Here is a 26,989-nt window from a genome sequence, read left to right as displayed (position 1 = left end):
ATTTCCAGTAATGGTATCACCATTTGCTCAAAGATCTGGGCAGCCCAGAACATCTTCTGGATTTTATATAAATCCAGAAGATGTTGTATAAATTATGTGCTAAATAAATTTTCCCAAATAAATTTGGAAATCTACTATTTACATTCTCTTCTGTTTTCCTCTAGTTTAGGATGCCATGAAAGAAGCACACACTTTCTTTTCAGTTGATGAATAGTATTCTAAAAATCTACCTCCTTCTCCTCATTCTTCCTTGAGTTATCTAGTAATCGTCCACTTGCAACAGAATTATATTATATCAACATTCACTTTTGCCCACCCCAAGTATTTATTCTTAAGCCTAGTTGTACATTATAATCACTTGGGAAACTTGCTTAAAATAAAGATCTTCATAATCCAGACTCAATTTATCCTCTCAGCATCACATTCATGTATTTTAGGAGAGCAAGGCCCTCTCCTAAGTAACAGATATTTTGGAGTAGTTAATATTTTGCAGGCAGTTTTTTTTTTAACTCATTTAGTTTGAACAGAAACCAATGAAGGAAATAAGTAATTACCTTCTCTTTGCTGAGTAAGCTGAGGCACGTGTAGATTGATTTTCCTAATGTCATACAGAAAATAGCATATGGTGCCACATGTTGCTCTAACTTCTAATCCTGTTTTCACCGTACTACAGGTATCTGATTTTTGGTAAGATACTTCTACATAAGGGCCTTAATTTCCCATCAAAGAGAAATAGCACAAGGTGGTGGAGTAAGGGTCCTTATCTTGCATGTTGCCCACCCCAGTTAAGTCTCTAGCACCACAAATGATTCCCCAAGCATACAGTGAGGAAAAACCCCTGAACTCTGCTGGGTATCACCCAAAATAATGTTGTTTTTTTAATTAGGAATGATAAAATTGTTACTGTGAGGATTAATTGAAATAGCACATGTAAATGGAGCCCTTAGAATCGTGTGTTTTTTTAAGCAGTCATATAATAGCAACTATAATTTTACTCAATAATAGAATATAGATTTAATATAGCATAATATATTACAAGGAAATCACCTTCTAACTCTATTTTTAATTCCTTTTTAAGCTGATGACATTCCAGAACTGCTTAGTTCGTCCAGTCTGTTTTCCATGCTGCTCCCCCTTATTATAGCTTACATTGGACCAGTAGCTGCCGCTATTCCCAAGGTATGTAATTATGTAATTGAGAATGGGAATTCCCCCCCCCCCCCGTCTCTTTATTTAGCTCTGAGGCTACACACTGGCTGTGCTTAGGGCTTACTCCTGGCTTTGCACTCAGGGATCACTCATGGTGGGCTCGGAGAATCCTATAAGGTGACAGGATTCAAGCTCAAGCTACCATATGCAATGCAAGCACCTTAGCTTCTGTACTATCTCTCTGACCCTCAAATGTTCTCTTAAAATACACTGTTTAGACACTGTTTTTTCCTCCAACAGTACTATTTTAGTACTATGGGGGTCAGATTATAGAAAGGACTGGTTAATATGAAGAGGCAGTAACCTTCCTGTAGTTACTATTGTATATTGAATTGCTGTGCTTACTTGTTATATATGTACATGTGCGTATGAATGTGTGTTAAGTGTGTGTGTACACACATATTAACTTTTGGGCCATACTTACTGGTATTCAGGATTTATTTCATTTCTGCACTTGAGGATCGTTCATGCAGATGCATAGGGGGAACCATGTGGTATTGGGAATTGAGCCCAGGCTTCCCTCATGCAAAGCATGCACTCAGCTTATTGGGCTCTCTGACCCTCAGTTTACTCCTCTCTGTGTTCAGGGGTCACTCCTGGAGGGCTCAGGGTACCATGTGGGATGCCAAGGGATCAAATTAGGTCTGGTGCATGCAAGGCATGCACCCTCCCTGCTGTACTATCTCTCCAGACCCCATTCTAGGATTTTTTTTTCCTTATATGAACACTTTTTTTTTGTATTTTTATTTTATTTTATTTTATTTTTTATTGAATCACCACGTGGAAAGTTACAAAGCTTTCAGGCTTAAGTCTCAGTTATATAATGCTTGAACACCCATCCCTTCACCAGTGCACAAATTCCACCACCAAGAACCACAGTAAACCTCCCCTCCACCCCCCCCCACCCCTCCAGTCCCTCACCCCACCTGTGTAGCTGATAAATTTCACTTTTGTGTAATGTCTAAGGCACCTAAGGTAAACTTCTTCTATGAAACAAATTTCTCGTTGAACAAAAAACTTAGCTAGGAAAAAATTATTTAGGAGGAAATTCTTAATAATTATCACCACTTACAGTAAAAATTTTAAAGCAGTTTTCATATTCATTATCTCATTTAATCATCTTTTTATATTAGGTGGCTGTAGAAGTGTTTGGTCTTGTACAACAGTTGCTTCCCTCGGTTGCCATCCTGAATCAGAAGTATGCACCCCCTGCATTCAATCCTAATCAGTCAACAGATAGCACCACAGGAAACCAGCCTGAGCAAGGCCTCTCTGCCTGTACAACCTCTAATCACTACGCCGTCATTGAGAGTGAACACCCCTATAAACCTGCTTGTGTGATGCACTACAAGGTAGGCGCAAATTCCGGAGAATAATTTAAATTGAAAACTTGGTTTAATGTGCTAAAAGTGACATTTTACTTTATAATGATACCTTAAAGAATACTTTGTAGGCAGATCAAAATGAAATGTGTGATGTAAAGTTAGTATAGTGTTCAAATGCCTTTCAAAAATTGTATCATGTAAATTGAGATGAACTTACCTAGTTAAAACTTACCTAGTAAGTCTTATGTGCTTGTAAAATATTTACCTTTTTTTCTTTTTGTTTTGGTAATCACACCTGGTGGTACCTGAGAGGTTCCTGCAGTGCTCAGGAGACTGTGGTGCTGGTGATCAAATCTAGGGATCCTGCATGCAAAATCCTTTGGGCTAGAGGCCCATAATATTTAGTTTAAAAAGTAGTAAATATATGAATAGACAGTCTGGTACAGTGTGCTTCATTTTTTGATGATCTCCAAGTCAACAGTTGTGAGCATGTTTTAAACTTGCTTTATTTGCTTCTTTATTCATACCCACTTTGTCTGTTCCTGTATTGTTTTAAAACCCATTTGCATATTTTCATTCTATACCTACAGTAAAAGGACCTAAAAATTAACATTATAATGTGCACACTAAAAAAAAGAGTAGTTCTTTTGTCATTAAGTATGCACATGTGTAGTTGTTTGAATTGAAACCCAAAAATGATTTTATTTTTTTGAATTGTTTACATTAGAATCAAACAAGATTCCTACATTCTGATTGATTTTTCTCTGTTCCCTTTCTTCTCATTTGTAGAGCTCCCCCTACTGGTCTCCAAAATGTAAAACATGGTAAAGTTAGGGAGCTTTGAGAAATTGTGGGACAAACTGTAACCCCATTTAAGCCTTAATTTATATTTATGTGACTTTGATCAAACTTGTGGGCCATTTTTATCTTCCTTTCTATAATGTGTATGTTTATTGAAACCAGATTTTTAAATTATGTTGCTGATATTTTTCATGGAGAACATTTGAGAGTTCTCCAAAACAGCGAATGTGAGCTTTTGTTTCCTCTTCTATGGCATTTGAGTCTATATATTTTTTTACATTAATATTTTACTTAGGAACTTTTTAAGATTTATATTAAATCATACAGCCAGTTTATAGTTTGCTGTTTAACAGTCTTCTTAGCTTGACTGCCAAAACATAATTTTTTGCCATGATGTGAAGACACTTAAAATTGCATGTAATTTAGTGTCACCATCAACTCTAACATAATAAAATTGTTGGCCGGGTAAAACTTAGTAAACTTAGATGTAAACTTAGACTTTCATAAAGCATATTTGTATGTATATGTATGTATACTTACTTGATTGTTCTCATGATTTAAGAAATTCTAAGGGATTATTTTTGTAAAAGAAAGCTTTAACAGATGTTATGAATGATAAATAACCTGAGAGTGAGTAAAATCGTATACTTTAATGATTTTCTCACTGTTAACAAAATTAATCTTTATATTTTATTGTCCTATATTTTTATTTGCCTACTTCTATTCATTTTCGCCAAAATGAGAAACATTACATTGTAACCTTGCAAAACATCAGATAGCTGAATCCTTATGGAATTTAAGAAGCTTTAGTTAAATTAAATTTAAGAAGAGAGCAGAGCCTGCCAAACTACCGGTGGCGTATTCGATATGCCACAAACAGTAACAAGTCTCACAATATAGATATTACTGGTGCCTGCTCAAGCAAATTGATGATGAACAGGATGACAGTGACAGTGAAGAAGCTTTGTAATTTTTTTCTCACATCAAGTGCTTATTAACAGACTTACCTATTTCTTATAATTAATGAATTACTGTTATTAATGTGGCATCAACCAAATACTAGGTATAAAACAGTAGGTATTACATTTACAAAATAGGTACAATTTATACTGAACCGCTGATGATTTTATTTCTAATCCTATTTAAGCAGTTAAGTTTTGCAGCATTTTAACAGCATCAGCTTTGTAGTGTGATGATCTTTTTCTAAACTAGATTGACAGCAAAAGTCTAACCCTTAACAAAAGCAAGAGTCCTTTCCACATTCCCCCCAGGTGACATTCCCAGAATGTGTACGGTGGATGACGATTGAGTTTGACCCTCAGTGTGGTACTGCACAGTCGGAAGATGTCCTCCGTTTGATGATTCCTGTTAGAACTATTCAGAATTCAGGATATGGACCAAAATTGACATCTGTTCATGAAAATCTTAATTCATGGGTAGAGTTAAAGAAATTTTCAGGATCCTCTGGATGGCCTACAATGGTTTTAGTGTTGCCGGGTAGGTAGCTTTTACTCTTCCATTGTATGTTGAAATATATACGTTTATGGTAATATATGTTTAGTAATAGTGCTTTGTTGAAAATGTATATCTAGTTTTTAGGAGAATTTATTTAAGACCTATTGATACTCTGGGTAGAGATGTAGAGTTTTAGAGGACAGAACATTTTGAGGTTGATGTGAACAGAGCTTGGCTTGACCCAAGTACAGAGTTACTATTGAGGAATGATTGTGTCTATATTTTAGGACCAAAGCATAGAAAAAGTAGTTTATGTCTTCTATGTTTCCCACCAGGGGGGTAAATGTAAAGAATTTTCTAAAAATTCCTTTCTTTGGAGAGACTTGGAGAACCACCTGCTGAGTTCTGAGTTCTATTAAAAATTTCTGGGGCAGAGGGGGCTGTATCTCTCTGGGAAAGGGGAGAGAGAGAGAGAGAGAGAGAGAGAGAGAGAGAGAGAGAGAGAGAGAGAGAGAGAATGAGAGAGAGAATAGTGAAATAAGAAATTTGATAGATAAGTTCTTTTTGTCTTTAATTTTTGAATATTTATAAATCTAATACTTTTCTTTTTCCAGTGTTCTTAATGCTTATTCAATTGTAGTCAATTTCTTTTTGTTGTTGTTTGTTTTGGTCTGCACCCAGCTGTGCTCAGGGCTTAACTCCTGGCTCTGTTCTCAGGGATCGCTTTTAGGGCTTAAAGCCCTCTTAGGGCTCCAGGTACCAACATATAGTGCAGGAGTTGGAATCTGGGTCAGCCAGATTCCAGATGCAAGACAAGTGCCCTATCTATTGTATGCTGCCTGAACCCTGTAGGCAAGTTCTTAAAACTACATGAATTTGTAGTCTTTCAAATTAGTTAATTTTAATTCAGACTTTGCTTTTAGTCTGACTGAACTCATTAGTGTGCGTGTCAACCAAGACCTGAAGGGTAACTCACAGAAGGGTAACTCACAGTTCCAGAAGGCCAAATCTAAACGCTGGACATGGGAGTCTCCTGGTGGACAGTTCCACAATGAAATTGACCACATTGTATTCAATCAAATGTTTCGCCAACCAATGTTGCTATTGTCCCAAAATTCCAAACGGGATCAGACCACCGTCTCCTTTGTGCAGAATTCTACCTCACAGAGTGGAGGGAAACGTCTGCAAAGTTTAAGAGAACTCCTAGAATGACCACCAACTGGGAGCTCTTTAGCACTATTTCGGCAATATGGGAGGATGCTGTCGTTGACAACATCGACGAGGAATACGATCTGCTGGTTCTGCACCTCCATGACTGTGCAAAGAATGCTGTGAGTGGGAAAGCCACAAACAGAAGCCTGTTTTCAGAAACTTTTTTTTTTTTTTTTTTGCTTGTTTGGTCACACTCAGCAATGCACAGGAGTTACTCCTGGTTCTGCACTCAGGAATTACTCCTGGTGGTGCTCAGGGGACCATATGGGATGCTGGGAATCGAACCCAGGTCGGCCGCGTGCAAGGCAAATGCCCTACCTGCTGTGCTATTGCTCCAGCCCCTTTGGAAACTCTTGAGCTCATTTGCCAACGTGGTTTGGCACAAGCCTCAGGCAATCACAAGGTAATGTCTGAGCTCGCAAAGCTGTGCAGAGAAGCTATAAAGGAAGAGCAGCAGTGTTGGCTGATTTGGCAGAAGCCGGGAAAAGTATTCGCAACGCTTGCCTGTTTTTTGCCAACTATAAGACCAAGATGACTGCCATAATGTCCTGATCGATCTATCACCTCTTCCAGAAGGGGGATGGAGAGTTTTATTCACGACTTCTACTTGGATCTCTTCAACAGCCACGTCCACCTGTCCACATACCAAATTCTGCAGGATGGATATGTTTTTCCCAACAATCCTCCCTTCTGAAATCCGACACGCAATTTCATCAGTAAAGACTCGTACAGCACCCAGTCCAGACAAAGTCAGACCCGAACATCTGAAGAATCTGCCGCCGGTACTAGTCAATACACTGGCTCAGCTCTTCACACACTACCTGCCCGTATACAAGGTTCTGTCCCAGTGGAAAACCAGCAGGACCGTCCTGTTATACAAGAAGGGAGACATCCACGACATTTGCAGCTATCGCCCAATCTGCCTGTTGTCCGTTGTCTACAAGTTGTTCACTCAAGTCATCCTGAATAACATAGGCAGAACACTAGACGAAGGACAACCATGTGAGCAAGCTGGGTTCCAAAAAGGTCAGCACAATGGACCATATCCACACAATGACCAAGCTCATGGAAATTTTGCAAGAGTTCAAGATGCCACTCTGTCTAAGAAGGCCTTTGATTCTGTTGAGACTGAAGCGGTCATTGAAGCACTAACCAAACAGGGCATTCAACTCAGTACGTCAAGATCCTCCCCAAGCTAAATTACGGATTCACCACCAGGATCTCACCATTCTACAAGGAAGTGATCATTGACGTAAAGAGGGGTTTGGCAGGATGATACTATTTCACCAAAACTTTTCAGTGCCACCCTCGAGAACGTCATGTGACGACTGGAATGGGAAGGAATGGGAGTGAAGATACAGTTGGCAACTACACCACCTCCGCTTCGCTGATGACATCGTTCTCATAGCAGCAAACATTAGCCAAGCTGCACAGATGCTGGCTGACTTCGACTGTGAGTGTGGAAAGGTCGGACTGCAGCTGAATCTCACTAGGATAGTGTTCATGAAGAACGAACTCATCCCTGACGTTCCATTTGCTCTCAGTGGAACGAACATCTTCAAATGCAGCAGCTATGTGTACCTGGGTCGAGAACTCATCATGAGGAACGACTTGGCACCAGAACTGCGCAGGAGGAAGAGAGCAGCGTGGAATGCCTTCAAGAGTGTCAAAGAAGTGGTTAAGAGGATGAAGAACCTCTAGCTCTGGGCACATCTTTTTGACTCCACTGTTCTTCCTGCACTAACATACGCCTCAAGAGACCTTGGCCCTATGCAAAAAGGATGACAGTGCTATTCGGGTATACCAAAAAGGAATCAAAAGAGCTATGCTTGGAGTATCACGTTTCACTCAAGTGAGAGAAGGAATCTGGAGTTCCGACCTCCGTCGACATCAAGAATCAGGGAAGCTGTCTCATTTGCCAATGCGTCAAAAATCAGATGGGCCGGACACGTAATGTGATTTAGAGAACAACTGGACTAGAGCTGTTACTGACTGGATTCCACAGGACGTCAAAAAAGACCAACTGGCCACCCACTTATGACATGGTCAGACTTCTTCATCAAAACGCTGAACAAATGGTTTGAGGCTCTTCATGTTACCTGGAGTGAGCTGATACCATTGGGCTAAACTAGCACGTGACAGGGACGAATGAAGACGTTACTGGTACCCGCTCCAGCAAATCGAAGATCAATGGGATGACAACAGATACAAGTGACAAGTGAACTCATTAGTGAAGAGATCTGGGAAATCCATTTGCAAAGATAAAGAATTGCTTCTCAGAGACAGAAATGTCTAATACAGGTTAACCTCAAAACTGATAGACCATTGAAAAATGATTGCTTATGTTATTCAAAGGTTGGGTATTTAGAGAATTTCATCAGAAAGAAAAATAGTTAACTTGGGATGCCACTTGCCCTTAGTGGGTTTTTGGTGGTTTTTTTTTTTATTATTATTTTGTGGGGACTGGGGCTGGTTGATGTTTGATTGTTTTTTTTTAAGAACATTTTTGAATAGATATAGGAACTTAGAAGAAATGAAGAAATCTATTAGGTATCAGATTTGTACGATTACCGAACTTGAGCCCGGCAAGCTACGGAGAGTATCGAGCCCGCGCGGCAGAGCCTGGCAAGCTACCCGTGCGTATTGGATATGCCAAAAACAGTAATAATAAGTCTCTCAATGAGAGACGTTACTGGTGCCCACTCGAACAAATCGATGAGCAACGGGATGACAGTGACAGTGACCGAACTTGAGGTGGATATAGCACTGTAGCACTCTCTTCCCGTTCATCAATTTGCTTAATCGGGCACCAGTAACGTCTCCATTGTGAGACTTATTGCTACTGTTTTTGGCATATTGAATATGCCATGGGTAGCTTGCCAGGCTCTGCTGTGCACTCTGCCGTGTGGGTGGTATACTCTTGGTAGCTTGCCAGGGTCTCCGACAGGGACGGAGGAGTCGAACCCGGGTTGGCCGTGTGCAAGGCAAACACTGCCCTACCTGCTGATATAAGGTAGGGAAATTCTAATAAAGTTGTTTCTGATCTTGAATTCAATACTGGTTTGTTTCTCTCCCCTCCCCCACTTAGGAAATGAAGCTCTTTTTTCATTGGAGACTGCATCTGATTATGTAAAGGATGACAAAGCTTCTTTCTATGGTTTCAAGTGTTTTGCAATTGGATATGAGTTTAGCCCTGGTCCTGATGAGGTAAGAATGAGTTGTCCTCTGATTCATTTAAGGAAGATTGTTCTTCCTGGGGATGCTATTGACTTATATTGTGTTTGCTGACTATAATTAAAGTCTGAAATTTAAGTAAGGGTCTTGCAGTACAAAATGTGTAGTTTGTACAGCAGTCTGAATCTGTGCAATGTGATTCATCTTGTGACAATTTAATATGGATGTGCTAGTTCAAAATCCTCTCAGATGGCTATACCTTATCTTTCTGAGCAAACGGTAGAACTTGATTTCAAAACGAAAATAACTCATTTCTCCTATAGTTTCCTAATCATGCAGTAATGCAAAATCAACTTTGAGAAGTACTAGTGTCTTGTCAAAGCAATGAACTGAGAGTTACTTTGACAGTAAATCTCTATGACTAAGCTTTGAATGGGCTTGTAACAATATTGAATTTAACCATTAGCTTATGAGTTAAGATTGAATGCAAGTCACGTTTTGTTGATAATTCTACATTCCACACAATTTTTAATACAGTTTTTCTGTATTAATTCTGTAGGGAGTAATTCAGTTGGAAAAAGAATTGGCCAATCTTGGTGGTGTTTGTGCAGCAGCTCTGATGAAGAAAGATCTAGCACTTCCTATTGGTAAGCTTAATCAAGTATTAGTCTTTATTTTTAACGTTAATTTTAATAATATGTTTAGTATAGAATGTTCTGAAGATAGAATTGCAAAATAAATTCCATAGTAAGAATCCAATAGGAATAGTAATTGTTGATAAACTCGTATTCTGATGCTTTTCTTGTTGGAGATGGATGAATTTCTTCCAGTTATTTTTAATTCATAAATGTACATAAACAACCTTCTTATTCATGTACTTGCTCTGTACCAAAGCACCAGGACATGCTCTAGATACAGAGTAGTCAACCAGTATTTAAGGTATTTCTTCAGTCTCTTAGTGGACATACAGATATTTATTGCCTGGAGCACAGGGGTTAGATGGTAGAAATGTCAATTGAGCATAACTGATCTTTAAATAAGCAGAGGCCTTGAGCAGTAGTTCAGAAAGCTGGAATGTATGTCAGCGTATGCTTTGCATAGAGAAGCCCCAGTTTCATACCTGGCACTGTATGGTTTCTTGTGTCCCACCATGAGTGACCCCTTAGCTGTGAGCCAGAAATAGCCCCTGAACAGTGCCAGGTATGGATCAAAAACAAAAACAAGCTAAATGATATGAGTGCTGAATCAGGAAGAGATTGCAGTGAGAAACGGAAGGGTGTCTAGCATCAAAACTGGTATTATCCAGATATCAAAGACAAGTATGACAGGAAGAAGAGGTCACAAGGGAAGCTGGGAAGAAGTAGCTAGTGAATTAGTAATAAAACCAGCAAAGTGAGTATTTATGGGATTAATTTAATACCGTGGCAAACACAAATTAAAATCTACCATTGAGTGCCAGAGAAAGAGTGTGTCGAAATTAGGGTGTCCCTAGTTCCCTTGCATGTGGCTTATTCTTGTTTGATCTCGGACACTGCCGTCCCGCAAGCCTCACCAGGAGTGAATGATCCCTGAGCACCCCTAGGTGTGGTCCAGTCACACTCCCACCCCTGCACCACAGAAGGCTATCTGTGAGTTGAAGAGCTTGATAGTTAAAGGCACTCTAGAAAATATATTTGTAAAATGAAAAAAAATCAAAGACCTTTCAGAGTGGTAGTAGAGAATCAGATCATGAAGGGGAGTCGGGTTGAATCTAGATACCTCTTCAGAAGCGCTTCCATGTGAAGCAGAACAGAGAGGTGAGGCGGTGACAGGAATAGTCACTACATACCACCTCTTTATATCGTACAAATTTGTATGATATGTAAGTTGACTTATAGTCGAGCTCATTAAGATGAAAATAATTACTAATTCTCTGATGCTTACGTATTTGACATTTCACAATATTTGGAAATAAGGTTATTGTATTTCTCTAATTCTTGCCATTAAAAATATCTATCTTTAACTCTTTCTTCTCAGTCTGTATTTCCCATTTTTCCCTTTTCTTTGTAGCTTCTCTTTGTCTCATCTTATATATGTCTCACTTTTTTCTTCATAACCCCTTTCAGTCTCACTTTCTCTTAATATTGGAATAAATATGAGAATGTTTATCTTGTATTCTATTCATACAGGGAAAATAGGCCCAACTTCTTTGGAAGAAATTTATCACTTGTAATATGAATTTTATTTCTTTCAGAAATATTATGTATGTATTCATATGCATATATATTTGCTCAAGTGCTAAAAATATATGTTCAAAGATAAATTAATAAAGCAATACTTTGTTTATTGAATCTAGGAGTAACAGAACTGTCTTACTAGTTGAGAACTGATTGTAATGGCATGGTCATACACTGATAATGTACATAGTTGTTAAAAAATTGTAAATGGGAGACTGGAGAGATAGTACAAGGGGGTTGAGTTTCCCACCTTGCACATGGCTGAACATGTTCAGTTCCCAGCATCAAACATACGGTCTGCCAAGTATGGCCAAGAGTGATTCCTGAGTACAGAGCCAGGAGTAGGCCCTGAGCTCCCCTGGGTATGACCCCAAACCCAAAAAAGTAAAATAAGTAAACTATATACCTATGACTTAACCCTGAAAGCTATACAAATTATACTGAATCAGCAAATTGGAAGAAGATGGTCCAGGTTTTGCATGTATTTTCTCATATCAACATGTATGCTGAACTGTATAAACATATATCTGCACACAAGATTTATAGAGGAGTGCATAAGGAACTGTTAGCTCTGTTTTGGTAAAAGGATGATGGCACTATTCAAAGGGGCAGAATTTTTCATTCTATATTATTATATAACTTGAATGTTTCTCTGAAATATGTAGTAATATTTTATATAACTTAAAACCATCAAATAAAATTCACTTAAAATATTGAAAAAAATAACAATCAGAATTCAGTTTAAAATAGTTTATATCAAACTGAAATATAAAATGTCTAGTGAATATAATTACTATCCTTTATTGTCTGTAAGTACTGTTGCATATTAAAAATTATAATGTAAGATAAAATATAGAGCTGAGACCTCACATTCTGGATAATCAGTTTCCTCCCCTTTGGGGCATAAAAAATTTAATATCGTAAATTCAGTAGTGTATATTCAAATGTATAAGTATCTCTTTCCAAATGAATTTTTTCAGTTATATCTTTAAAATTATAACTTGTTTTCAGTTTTCAACAACTTTTATAAATTTAAACTCATATTTTAAAATATCAACCAGTGAGCTTTAGCCAAGATAATAATAGTTCTTTTCAGTCTGGAATATCAGACTTATAAAAATGATTTAATGAATCAAAAGACTAGAAAGTCAAACCAACATTGGCTTATTTTAATATTTTTTTTTATTTGTACAATAGGTAATGAATTAGAGGAAGATCTTGAAATTCTTGAAGAGGCCGCACTACAGGTATTGTCCCAAACATTGTAAGAATAAACTTTGTATGTTGGCTTAAAATTAGTATTTTTTCACAACAGTCAACCTTATTTTTCTTGAACATAGAGCTCATTAGTTCTTCATCTTCACTGTTAGTTTTAAAGCTATTGCCCTCTTGGATGGGAGAAACCCGTGTGAGCCCTGCTTTGTATTATGTAGTAGATGCTAACTCTGAGACATAAATCTTACAGAACAGAGCCACCAACTGCCAAAGGTATAGGAAGACTGTAGAGTTGTGGATGCTTAAATTCAGTTGTGAAAGAAATTTTATCACATGTGGAAGAGGAAACATTTCTAAAAGGAAATTGTAGATGTATGGTAATACAAATTTTAATATGAAATGGCAACAGATGAAGAGGCATAATATATATTTAGTATTGTGATAGTTAGACCTGTCATAAAAAAAATTGTTAGAACTGGTGGTTCAGTGCCATCAGCTTATTACTGTTTTAAGGTTAGATTGTATTTGTCTATTTAGATATGACTCTTCAAGCCCTAACTCTGGGTTAATCATAAAGGACATTAGACCTGCCCCTACCATGCCACTGAAGGTGTTCCCTATTTTTAAAAATGCCTCACTTATGGGCCCCGAGTGATAGTACAGCAGGTAAGGCATTTGCTTTGCATGCCGCCCATCCGGGTTTGAACCCTAGTGTCCCATTTGGTCCCCTGAGCACCTCCAGGAGTGATATCTTAGTACAGAGCAAGGAGTAGCCCACGAGCTTTGCCAGGTCTGGCCCCAAAACAGCCTCATTTATTACCAACATTTTATCTTGACTGTTATAATAATCCATTGTAAAAAAAGGTATATTCTTTGAAAGAAGGACTCACTAAGTTATGTCCATATTTTCTCTTAATTTTCACTAATGTAAATCAGTCCACATTTGGTAAATACTGATTTAGAGCATTTTTAGCATACTCTGCTAGGCATTTGTAGTTACTAGTAACTTCTCTCTATAAAGTATATGATATTTTCAGTATCTATAATATTAACTGTTTTTGCTGTTGTACCATTGCAAGTGATGTCAGTGTCTTACAATTACAGTTACTGTATTATAAAGAAGTAATGTGATTGAATAAGGATTCAGCTAATTAGAAGATGGAGGATAGTATTCAAATCCTTCATTGCTGAATGTTGGTTACATTTTATTAATTTCTCCAAGATGAGTTGATGCCAGCAGAAATTTAAAAACCAAACCTCTGCTGTCTTAACCTTTATCAAGCACTGTACTAATCATGTTACATATTTTTCATTCCACTAAGCTCACAAAACTCAGTGAATTTAGGACGCTCATTTCCATTAATTAGTAAGGAGTTTAGGTCCTTTCGCTTTTTAAACGATGGAATTTATTAAACTGAATGTGGGGTCAAGGAAAATGTTTTTTTTTTTTAAAAAATTATGATTTATTATCAGTAAATGATTTTTTATACACAGAGCATAACCATTTTATATAACGGTGCTGTGTAAACATTTCTTGGGTGGAAAGGGATCATGGATGGAAAAATTAAGAAGCTCTGTTTCAGGTAACCTACCAGACTCACTGGCAGCAGCTGTGTTAGAAGTACAGTGATGGAGTCCCTGCCCCTGAGGGCTATGCTTTTACTCGTTTTGGGGAGTCATGATATTCTCAGGAATGTTCAGACTTTTCTGGGATTTCTTTTAAAATTTTGCCTCAACAAATTTTGCCTTGTTAAACAACAAAAAGTGAAACTGTTGTATCATAAGACAGATATAAAAAAGTAAACCGTGGCTGTTGTGTGTCAGGCATGATTCTAGTTAAGGAGACCCTTCAACGAGATGACCTATTATTATCATTAAGGTATCATTATACCTGTTTTTTTTCCTATAAAATATTACTTAAGCAAGATGTAATGAGATCTTTATTATGTAACTGTTCAAGAAAATAAAAATGTAAGTATAGCTTTTTATTAAAAAATATATAAGTATTTGCTTTTATCCAATAGGTGTGCAAAACCCACTCTGGTATTCTGGGAAAGGGCTTGGCTCTCTCTCATTCACCAACTATCTTAGAGGCCCTTGAAGGAAATTTACCACTTCAAATCCAAAGCAATGAACAGTCTTTTCTGGATGATTTTATTGCGTGTGTTCCAGGATCAAGTGGTGGAAGACTTGCAAGGTAATATACTTTAAATACTACTGTCACCATTTTTTCAGGGCTTGCTTAGCCACCATTTCTGAAGAGAAATTAAAGAGTCATTTTGAGAATGCTAAAATGCTGCCTAAAATAACCTTATATATGTGTTTGAACTTGCTGGAGTATAAACTGGTAACTAGTAGTGTTCAATGTATTTTCAAATGTCTGATGTTATTTTTAATTTTTTTAGGTATACTTATACTTTTTAAAATATATGAGCACATGGTATAATTTAATACCTAGACTACATCCCTAAATTTACTGCCTTTTTAGTTTTTGAAGTATCTTTTTCCAAATCTGAATTTAGAATTTAAATGATTTGAGAATAGTGAGTTCCCAATTTTTGTTCTGTTGTGCTGGTCTTAAGATCAAAAGAAAAATATGCTAGTTTGTGTGGTTTTACTTGTAAAATTAGAAATTTGACTTCTTTCTGGTTCTAATTTTTAAAACGCAAAGATTGCTCTTTGGTTTTTAAAAACCAGAGTGGTATTTGGAAAAGAATACTTAAGTCAGCCTCACTGCTGTCTTTGTGGATATATGTCTAACAGTTTTCTTCGGCTGATTTGCACCTATGCCCTGGCACCAATCCTTCATATTCATCAGTGGGTTAGCAGTTTAGACCAAGGTGGTAGACCAGTAGTTTTCAGCCTGCTGTGTTTGCGGACTGGTGCCAGGCTGTGCACTGGAGATTGAAGACCACTGATATATGTTAGTTCCTTATCCAGTTAATAAGGGCTCATCTCATGGGACAATTTAAATGTGCATCTTGAGATAAATTGGAGAATGAATTCCACTAAGTTCAGAAAATTGGCAGATTTATTTTTGGAAGGTAAAGTAATCATCAGGATGGCTGGGAGACTGTAAGGAGAAGAAAAACAATACACCCTTGGACCTAGCTGCTCTTGACAATAGTGTTTCTGTCTCTGCTCTTCAGAGGGGCTGTAAAACCTCTTTTCCAGTTATTCAAACTGGCAAATCCTCAGTAAGAGTGAGTAGAACTCAGTAAGGCTTCATAGTATACATAACTTTATTGCTTATTTCTGTTTTATTTTTTTCATCTGGTTTAATTGAATGCAAATCTTCTGAATTCAAAATTATTTCTATGTTTTTTTTTGTAAATCACCAGAAATCTCCGAGGGCTGGGAAGAAACATGGTAGCTAGACATGCACCTGACAGTGCTTTATTCCTGGCATCACATGACCTTTCACACATTGTCAGTGAAGTGCTGGGGCCCCCCCGCACCAGTTGGTCTCGGTATGCCCAGCACTTCTGGGCCCTTACAGCATTGCACCCTTAGGCCCTTGCATTGAATCCCCCACCAAGTTGGCTGAGAATGGACAGTGGTAACCCCAGACCTCCTAAGCACCATTTGGGATGGGCTAACTCCCCCACCCCCCCAAAAAAAGAAAAAGAAACAAGAAACAAATCTTAAGAGTTTTGGAGTATTTTTTAATGAATTGTCATTAATAGTTTGCAAGTGAGACTGTGATTGTTGTAAAGATATCATTTCAGCATTTTGTGTGCTACAAGTTTTATTTACTTCATTCGATTTCATGTTAAACACTGAATACATTGACTAACTGTTAAGTCCTTTGGTTGCTATGTTTGCTTCCTGTTAGGTGGCTTCAGCCAGATTCCTATGCTGATCCTCAGAAAACATCTTTGATCCTGAACAAGGATGATATCCGTTGTGGCTGGCCTACTACCATAACTGTTCAAACAAAAGATCAGTATGGAGATGTGGTACATGTTCCCAATATGAAGGTAATTGTATGGAGTTTAATTAGTCGATATCTACATAGTGACTTTTGTAACTTGCATAGTTTTAGAAATGGCCTGTGCTAGAGTTCATTCGCAGATATAAAACCGGTTTTACATATATATAGGTAATAGAGAAAGCCAAAGTATATTTAAATGGCTTATTTTTGTTAATTTGTGTTAATCCTTATTTGTCCAGGTTACATGGTTATTTTCTTCTCTAGGGCTGTGGTTATTCAAAGGAAGACTAAGAAAATGTCAATATAGGGGATTGAGCACAAAGAGAGAAGACCTTCAGTAAATAGCTATTGAATTAATGAAATTGTCCATTTTAAAATTTTATATATAATGTGTACATTTTTTAAAGTTTCACATAGGTATTTAGTGTCGTGCAGATTAAATTTTAAATGCAATATTGGTACTTATTAAATAAGTTAGAAATATGTGAATCTAACTGTATAAGAATGGTAATGGTCATATAATGAATATGCAGTTCTTGAATACCTTATTCCTGAGACATTGATTAATAACATTTCAGGGGCCAGAGAGCTACTGTTGGGCTAAAGCACTTACTTTGCAGGTGGTCAACCCTAATTCAATCCCTCGCCCCCAAGCCACCCAAACAATAACATATTGGAATTTATGACAGTGCATACAATTAGGTTCTTTGGGATGGTGTTTTAAATGTACATTCATATTTATTACTTGATGTTTTAAAGAATAATACAGATGACCTTTAATTTCCCATTATTCCTCTTAATGACTTTTTGAGTTTACAGTGATGTGTGAAGGTCATGTTCGTTTAATAGAAGTTGTAGTACAAAATTTTCTCATGATTCTCACAGCAGCATTGAGCCCAGCATCTTTGACCTGCAGCATTTTCTCCGTAGGATGCGCTGATAAGACAAATGGCATAACCGCAGCATAAGTCAAGAAAGAGCTGTATTAAATGAAAATTAGTATAAGCAGTCTCAACTCTGCCCCTCACCACCACCCCCAATTATGATGTGGCTGTTTGAAGCTTAGAGTTGATTAAACTAAAAAATTCTTTTTTTTTTTCCAGAATAGCTTTTACTTTAGAATTACTTTTAGTAGACTATTTCAGCAAGTTAGTACATTTTTTGGTCCACATTCTGAAGAAATGTAGTGTCAGTGGAATCTTTGTCCTGATTTATATTAAAAATAAAGACATATGTCTTAAATTAATTTAAGACCAGTAAATTTAAGAAAAGTATTTGATCCCAATACAAAACAGAAATTAGCCTTTATTAGTGGCTTTGAAAATTTTGGACATGACTCAAATATAGGTGTATAAGATGAATATTATGTATTCTTAATTAGATATGATGTATAATACATATTTATACATATGTTGTACTTACATAAAGTTTTAAATTCTACTTGGTTTTACTTTTGTTTTTAATTTATTTTATTGGATCACCATGTGGAAAGTTACAAAGTTCTCAGGTTTATGTCTCAGTTATACAATACTCAAACACCCTTCCCTTCATCAGTGCCCATATTTCACCACCAAAAACCCCAGTATACCTCCCACCTCCCTTCCCCCCACCCCCGCCTGTGTAGCTGATAAATTTCACTTCATTTTCTCTTTACCTTGATTACATTCCATATTTCAACACAAAACTCACTATTGTTATTGGAGTTTCCCCCCAAAAAAGAGAGCCCTATTGCCAAGGAAGCATTTGATAAATAGTTTTCCATTGCTGAGAATGAAGAGATATGCGGTCTCGCTGTTCCAAGTACATAACTCTTTTTTTTTTCTCCTTCACGTGCCACCAAGTTCGTGCCTCCTTAATAGTCCTCATAATATGGCTGACGCCATGCCACCCAACAATGGAAAAGAAAAACGAGAAAGAAGGATATTCCCCGTCCTTGGCCGGCATAGGGCTATGGCTTAGTTCACAGTCTAGAGACATGGCTGCTACTTTGATTACCTTCAATATTTCAACAAAAAACTCACTATTATTGTTTGGAGTTTCCCCCCAAAGTCAGACCTGCTAAAAAGAAACCATTTCACATTGTTGACAATTAAGAGATATTAGGTCTTAATATCACAGCCACGCGGTTTTGGATTTCTGTATAGAGTCTAGGGAAAATTCTGCCAGAAATTGCATCACTGCAAGCTTTTACTTCCCTTTTGTGGTGCTCATAAGATGGAAAAGCCTGGAGAGAGAAACCCTTCCCTGCTGGTGCTACATGGGGCAGTGGCTCAGTTCACAGTCTGGAGGCATTTCTGGGAGCTGCTCATGTCCAAAGTAGTTCAGTTGGCCTCCAGGATTGTGCTTGTGCAGCAGCAGCAGCGGAAAGGCCCAGTTTTACTTTTTTAAAGGAAATCATGTCCATATGTTTATAAATTACTCTCTGAGATGCAAAAAGAGCCACAAACTGAAATCACAAAAATAAGGAAAACAAATTTGAAAAGAGAAAATCGTAATCCTATTAGTGATACAGTGTTTCAAAATAACTACATAAGAACAGACTTTATGTATTAATTTTCCCCAGCCTCAGTCAATATTTCAAGGGTATGTGTACTCACTGGTGACCTTTTCGTTTGAATGTATGTAATGAAGTCATTAAATCCCACAGAATAAGTCTGTGTGACTACACTGTGGTAACCATTTTCATGTTAGCATAATAGTTAATCTCATTTTAACGTTCATATTGTTCAGATTGTTGCATTTATGTTTCTTTAATTGACATTTTCTTATCTGCTTTGCATCTTTTTGTTGTATCTTCCTCCTTTTTTAAAAGAAGATACTGGTTTTTATGTTACTGTCAGCATCATACTTTTATGCTTTATTTTTTCTTTTTCTCTCATTCTTTTAACTACAGTACCTTTACATCTTAATTTTCCTCCTTAGTATTTTGCTTCTCCTTTATCTTTGCTCCAGACCTCTTACTCAGACCCATATCAAATGTTCAAAATCATGTAGGATTTATCATTAATTGGAATTAGATATATGAAACTTCTAAATATAGTATTTAGAGACAGCAACATATTTTTGATACTTCATTTATTCATGCTGTAGTCTCATGCTAACAGTACAAAACCTCTGCAAGTAAACAATGGCTAAGATTGAGATTAGTAGTGCCTTAAAATATGTGGGAGATTTAAAATAAGTGGAAAAGTATTTATGATTGAATTACCTTACACCCTAATGTTACTTCCTACAGATATTCAACAGATTATTTCTGTTGTCCTTTTGTGAGCTTTATTAATGATTGTGTTTATTACTACTTTGTTTTGACATTAGATCATTTAAAACAAAAACAAGTCTTCTCTTTCCTTCTGTGTTCAATATGTATATCATGGAATCCTTGTGAGTTCATTCTGGTTCTGCTAATTAAGTCTTTGAATGGACTGTCCAAGATAGCCAATGGAATAACAGAATTTATACAGTTAGTGAGATGGGAACTGTGAATTGCTTCTTCTGATATGTTGCCGTTGCCTATATCTTTGTTAGGTGGAAGTCAAAGCTGTTCCTGTGTCCCAGAAGAAAACGTCTCTGCAGCAGGAGCAAGTGAAGAGAAGCCAGAGGATCCCTGGGAGTTCTACAGTGACCACCGCATCTTCTAACACTGACATGACTTTTGGCGGGCTGGCATCACCCAAGCTGGATGTTTCCTATGAGCCCATGATAGTGAAGGAAGCTCGATACATCGCTATAACGATGATGAAGGTGACTTATATGCACTTGGGGAAAGTTCTTTTTATGATTACCGTTAGCCCTTTAGCAAACACTTCAGCCATTCAGATTTGAACACAAATTTGTTTGAAGCCTAGAGTTGCTTAAACAAAAATTCTTTTTGCTCCCAAAATAGCTTTTATTTTGGTATTACTTTTAGTAGAATATTTTATCAACTTAGTACATTTTTTGGTCCACACACTGAAGAAACATAGTGTCACTGGAATATTTTTTCTCACTCATATTAAAAGTAGAAAAAAGACAAGAGACATATGTTTTAAGACTAGTAAATTTAAGAAAAGTACTTGAGGGGCTGGAGTGATAGCACAGCCGGTAGCGTGTTTGCCTTGCATGCAGCCAACCTGGGTTCGATTCCCAGCATCCCATATGGTCCCCCGAACACCGCCAGGAGTAATTCCTGAGTTGCAGAGCCAAGAGAAACCCCTGTGCATCTCCGGATGTTACCCAAAAAGAAAAAAAAAAATGTATTTGATCAATAGCTATTAATGAGAGCTATTGATAAATTGTAGAGCTGGAAGTTTTGTTTTGTTTTGTTTTTTCAGGATGTTATTTTCATCTAAGTAGAAATCTCTTTGTTTTGAACTCAGATGTCTGGAGAGGATTAGCAATTTTAAAGATGGGGCAGGGGTGGAGCACGGTGTACCCCATAGGACTCAGACTGTTACTGGCTTCATGCTCAGGAATGATCTTGGATAGTGTACAGGGAACCACATGTAGCACTGGGAATCAAACCAAGTGGACTTCATGCATGGCAAACACCTTAACCTCCTCTCCTATCTCCAGCCCTCAATTGCAGATCCATGTTAATCCAAATAAGAACAGATTTGGTTGTCTGAGAATTGGATTTATCTTCTGCCAAAGTACTGGCCTATCTTCAGTGTACCATTACTCCTAGGACTTAGCGTCTGGTTTCAGAACTTAAATAGACATTCTTCAACATAGAAATTCTATCAGATGTCAGATTCATTTCTTTGGGTTTTTATATATTCAGTATAATATATATAATTGTATAATTTTATACTATATATGTATATATATTCATTTTCAGGTGCTCAGGGAATTCTCTGAGTATGATGTTTGAGTGGACATCATCTAATACCAAGAATTGAACTCAAAACTCCCTCATGTAAAGCATATGCTCCAGAATTTTGGGCTATTTTCTCAGCCCCTCTATACATCATATTTTTTACACAAATTTTTAAGACCTGCATTTTAATTATCTTTAGAAACATTGTTAGTCTAAATTAGCAAAAGGGCCCTTATTTTCAGCAGTAGTTAGAATTTTGTCATTAGAACAGTGGTGAATCGTAGAAGGCTAAGAGAAATCATATGCATAGATTTATGTTTTACTAGATCATACTGGAACTACTGTAATTGGGCAGATGTTTTAGTTTAAGTCTCTTTAGGAGATACACACTTAACCTTGTGAGATGTGCTATTCCTTTGAACCAGTAACGTGTTGATCAGAATCAATTCAAAAGATATTTATGATCAGTAGATTAGTGTTGACCAAATGGAATGGGCTAATGAAAAAGAAAATAAAAGATAAAGTTCACATTTTGAACTTGAGGAGTCACATTGGGGGAGAGGCAGGTTTTGGTTAAGAAAGATGGTAGATTCAGTTAACATCTAAATACCATTTAGGTATTTCTGAAATAACCATGTAAGTATACCTGAAAAGAAGCTGAATATACTAAGCCAAAGTGATAACAGTTGAACCTCAAGAATGCAAGGGATCAAACTTGCGTCAGACAAGTGCAAGGCAAGCACCCTACCTTCCACGTCTAGTCTGGCCCCATTCATTTCTTTATAGTATCTGTTTGACAGAAATTTTAATATATTCAAATCTTTTGTTTCCTTGGTACAGAATATCTTGATATTTCATTTGTTACATTTGGGTTTATAACATTTAGAATTTTTATTTTGTAATCATTTGCTAATTGATGTAGGCAGTTGAGGATTTTGGGGGGGCTTTTTTTGTTTCCTGTATAGATAATCAGTTGTCGAACAACATTATCGAATGTTTTATAATTTCATTAAAAATGTTTCTAATGGAAAAATAAAAATGTTCCTAACGGCTTGGTGATACTACATGTTTTTTTTTCCAAAGGTTTATGAAAATTACTCCTTTGAAGAACTACGTTTTGCATCACCAACTCCTAAGAGGTGAGGATCATTTTCTTGGCATATGGCAGGAATGTCTTCTTATTACTTGTAAATAAAATCATTCTTTATTCCAGCTTGATTCTTTCATAGGTAAATATTTTGGGACATTTAAAATTTTTTACAGAGTTGCCCCAAATTTTGTGATATTTAAAATTTTTTAGAGAGTTGCCACAAATTTTGTGATTTGTAAATTTGATAATAGAATATGTTTATAGTCAACTATTACACTGTTATGTAATACCTATTAAAGAAAGAATAAATAGATATAAACTATATATAAATTGGCCTTCTTGGTGTTGTATAATTTTTTCCCTACTTTTGGAGGGACTGAGTCTTTTTCCAGGTTTTTCTTTTTCTTTCACCTAATGACTTACAAAGAGGTTTCACTGTGTGCTATGTTTGCATTTTCAATTGTGAGGTCTTAACTTTTTAACCCTAGATTAATTCTTTCACTGCAGATTTAAGCAGATTTTTCAGTCTACATTGTATTTGCCCATTAGAAGTGCTTTTTAAAATAGATGCTTTAGAGGCTGGAGAGATAGTACAGCGTGCTGCGTTCTTGCCTTGTTGACCCAGGGTCAACACTGGTACCCGTATGGTCTCCTGAGTTCCATCAGGAATAAGTGCTGAGCACCACTGGTTGTGGGCCCCAAACAAAAGATAAATAAAAATAATGAAATGAAATAGATACTTGAAAAATATGATTATATAGTTTGTGCCTTAGAGATATGGCATCCAATAATATTCAGAAACCATTCCAGAGTAAATCTGAAAAAGCATTATCACATCTGTGTTTTATTGTATCACATGTCATGTAATTCACTTAATATCATCAAGTTAATTTTATTCTTACATGTATGCGAGTACTTTTCATCCACCATGTAGAAAGCTCTCAAAATAACCAAGTTTTGAGAATGTATCTTGGTTTGGGAATAAGCAGGTAGCTCTTACCTTTAGCTTATTTTTAGCTCCAAATTGTGACTGTAATAGAAGTTAGGATTTTCATAGATTATGAACAGTGTAAGTTTATATAATGTTAAATAAGAACATGCCGGTCATTTGTCAATAAATAGGTGCTCATATGCTTTGAATATTTTAAACCTAATTAAAATAGGGCCTGTCTAAATGTATTTATATTAATAAATATTATGTACTTACGCTAGCGAAGACACTGATACAAGCTTTAGGATACTTTTACAAAAAAAAAAAGAGTGGCTAGTAAGGTAGGGGAAGAAAATAGTAATATTATTGAAGAAATAAAGAAGGTATTTTAAGAAAGTAGAAGTTGCGGGGCTGGAGCCATAGCACAGTGGGTAGGGCGTTTGCCTTGCACGCGGCCGACCCGGGTTCTAATCCCAGCATCCCATATGGTCCCCTGAGCACCGCCAGGGGTAATTCCTGAGTGAAGAGCCAGGAGTAACCCCTGTGCATCGCCGAGTGTGACCCAAAAACAAAAACAAAAACACAAAACAAGAAAGTAGAAGTTGCCAAGCTTTCAATTGCTTGCTAAGAGATTGCTGACAAGGAACTGACCATAGAATTTGAGGTATGGTATTTAAGTTTGACACAAAAAAATCTCAATGAAGTGTTGGGAGCAATGGCATAGTTAAATTGTCAGAACTGGACATGATGAAACGTAGAGTGTTTTTAAAATGAGTTTCATATGAATCAAAGAACTGTGAAAATACTTTAGAGCTTATAATTTCAAAAGGAGTGTTTAATAAGATGGGTGATCGAGAACGTCTGAAGTGTTTCTATATGAAACAAACTATCCAGTAAAGTGGGAGAGATTGATAATGAATGAGAGACTGAGAGAATATTGCCTCAAGTAATGTGGATGGAATGAGATTCACAGCACAGGTGGAGGGACTGGTTTTAGTTAAGACCCAGGATACTTTGTAACAAGAGAAGAGGTAAGGGACAATTAAGTAGGTTTATTCATCTGGTTAAAATTTTAAGGTTGTCTGACTGCTGTGGCATCCTTACTGAAGAAAACAAATGGATAATCATCAGCTGAGAGTGAGAAGAGAGGGAGATGAAAGTTTCAGTGAGGAAATAAAAATAAAATGTACACATTTTGATGAGTAAGAACAGGATGATAGAATTGGCATTATCTAATTCAGTTAATCACTGTATCACTGTCATCCTGTTGCTCATCGATTTGCTCAAGCAGGCACCAGTAACGTCTCCATAACCAAAACTTGTTTGCTGAGTGGTATTGATCATGTTATATTGTGACTAGTTCACATAAAAATAATATTCACCTTGCTGCTTTCAGACCTAGTGAGAATATGCTGATCCGTGTCAACAATGATGGCACTTACTGCGCAAATTGGACTCCCGGGGCCATTGGGCTCTACACTATTCACGTTACCATTGACGGCATTGAAATAGGTAATTTTTAAGTTACTTAGTGCAAAAAATGTGAATTAATGATTTTGCTCTAGTTTATCCTTTAACTTTTATCACAGACATGGACAGGTTTGTAAGTTAAATGACTCGGGGATTTCAATTCTTTAATAATGAAGTTAGGGCATTCGTAAAATATACATTGATATTCTTGTGGCATAACTGAGAAATCCCTTCCTTCATTCACTAACGTGACTGTTTTGTACGATCCCATCCCTGTTGCTCTTTATCAGCATGCACAGACTGCGCTTTGCAGTGGTTCTATCTCCTCTCCTGATTGCCTGGCTGTGGGCAGATACTGTTGTATTCATTTTTAAGTCTCCCAGTCTAACTCCCTGGAATACAGTGGTCACTCAAAGAATAATATTGTATGAATGGACTTTTTTTATCCGCCACTAAGTTAGAAAAGCGTATTTTTCCATTTAGTATTCCTTTTTCTTCTCTTTATTTTTATGTTACTAATTTACTTCCTTATTTTGGACCAAACCCAGAGATGCGTCAGGTTTACTCTTGACTTTGCTCAAGGATCACTCCTGGTGAGTGTTTTATCCGCTGTACTATCTCTAGCCCTTCTTCTTTCTTTTTTCTTTTCTTTCCTTTTCTTTTTTTCCTTTTTTTGGGGGGGTGAAGGTAGCCACAGCACTCAGTGCTCAGGATTTACTCCTGGCTCTGAACTGAGAGATCACTTGGCAGAGCACAGGAGACCATTTGTGGTGCTGGGGATTGAACCTGGATGTGCTGCATTCCAGGCAAGTGCCCTACCTGCTCTGCTACCGCTCCATCCCATCCTTCTCTTTGTTTTTAATCTATACATATAATAAAATATTTGAATGAGACAGCTCTAATAAGTGCTTATTGGTATGAGATCCTTATAACAATATTTTTTCTTAATTCTTCTGTCAAAAAATAAATTTCCTGAATCAGATTTAGAAAATCTTTATGTAACTTTTAAAATTCTTTTTTATGGTACCTTGGCATATGGGAAGGAAAGAGACATGGTAAAGATAGAAGTAATTCTTAGCAGCATTCTACCAAAATAATGTCTGGTTTAAGTAATTTTTTTTCAATGAAAATAGAAATACTTTACATTGGTATAACTATGTAACTGTTCAAAATCTAATTATGAAATTAATCTATACCATTCCAGAGACCTCTATCCACAGGTGATGCTGCATTCTTTCATTTAATCAGGGCCATCAATCAGCTCTTCATTCAATAAACCCTTACTAATTCTAGATTCTTATCTAGAACAAAAGACTGTTCTGGATAAGACTAGTTCCATCAAGCATCAACAATTTGATAAATTGATTGTGAACAATAGAATGTCACATGGAGTCATAATGACATAGGAGAGGTTCAAATACAGTAGAAATTTAAAAGTGGAAGTTTTAAGAATGGCTTCATCCTTATTACTAGTAGATTGAGGGAAACTGATGCAAAGGAGGCACAAAAACTCCGCTTACATTGTTTTTGGAGATGAAACTATAGAAAAACGCTTACATTTACACAGTAACCCTCCATTTCCTTTCCCAAGATGACTGACCAAGCTATCAGCCTACCAGGATCTTGCTGGACTACGGGAATGGAAAGAGAACAATTTGTAGAATAAGGACGATGATGAATGTTAATATTTATTGAGCACTGCTTAAATGTCTAATGCTTTATGGACTTCTTACATATTTTAAATCATTGTATTCTCACTACTCCACAAAATATAGGTATTATTTTCATTCCCATTTTATGGATGAAAAATTGAGGTCTTTCCTTTGAGCTCAGCCAAGACAGTCTCATATGCAAACCCTAGTTTTAACCACCTCACTCTGCTTCCTTTCAGTCACAAAAGTGATTGGGTGAACAGTTTTGTAATCAGCCCTTCTGAGATCATGTTTGGTCATACATGGATTTCTTTTATTTTTCTTTTCATTACTTTTTTTCCACTGTCATATCTTAGGATTCTCTTAAAGAATTCAAGTCCCTCTTTCCCATTCACCCATTTAGCATCCCAGCCATTTTTTAAATACTTCTATTTTTCAAGTATTAAATATCTATCACCTTTAGGGGACAGAACCCAGATACCAGTAATTGTCAATGTTTAAGTTTAAAGA

At 36.8% G+C, this 26,989-nt stretch overlaps 1 protein-coding gene across 9 annotated transcripts in view; it reads left to right on the top strand.

Annotated features, from left to right (window-relative positions):
• Positions 1-26,989, top strand: part of MYCBP2 (MYC binding protein 2) — a 224,296-nt gene that overhangs the window by 115,784 nt on the left and 81,523 nt on the right. For all 9 annotated transcript variants that reach the window (XM_055121420.1, XM_055121438.1, XM_055121447.1 and 6 more), the window contains 11 exons: positions 1,079-1,179; positions 2,343-2,561; positions 4,607-4,832; positions 9,091-9,209; positions 9,736-9,823; positions 12,590-12,639; positions 14,632-14,804; positions 16,443-16,587; positions 20,067-20,282; positions 22,420-22,475; positions 24,754-24,869. In XM_055121420.1, the coding sequence (XP_054977395.1) occupies positions 1,079-1,179; positions 2,343-2,561; positions 4,607-4,832; positions 9,091-9,209; positions 9,736-9,823; positions 12,590-12,639; positions 14,632-14,804; positions 16,443-16,587; positions 20,067-20,282; positions 22,420-22,475; positions 24,754-24,869 (1,509 nt within the window). The remainder of the gene's footprint in view (positions 1-1,078; positions 1,180-2,342; positions 2,562-4,606; positions 4,833-9,090; positions 9,210-9,735; positions 9,824-12,589; positions 12,640-14,631; positions 14,805-16,442; positions 16,588-20,066; positions 20,283-22,419; positions 22,476-24,753; positions 24,870-26,989) is intronic.

Source organism: Sorex araneus, chromosome 1, assembly GCF_027595985.1.
Source record: "Sorex araneus isolate mSorAra2 chromosome 1, mSorAra2.pri, whole genome shotgun sequence".
NCBI classification, from domain to species: domain Eukaryota; kingdom Metazoa; phylum Chordata; class Mammalia; order Eulipotyphla; family Soricidae; genus Sorex; species Sorex araneus.
Note: the sequence above shows the minus strand (reverse complement) of the source record. Positions and strands in the feature narration are given on the sequence as shown.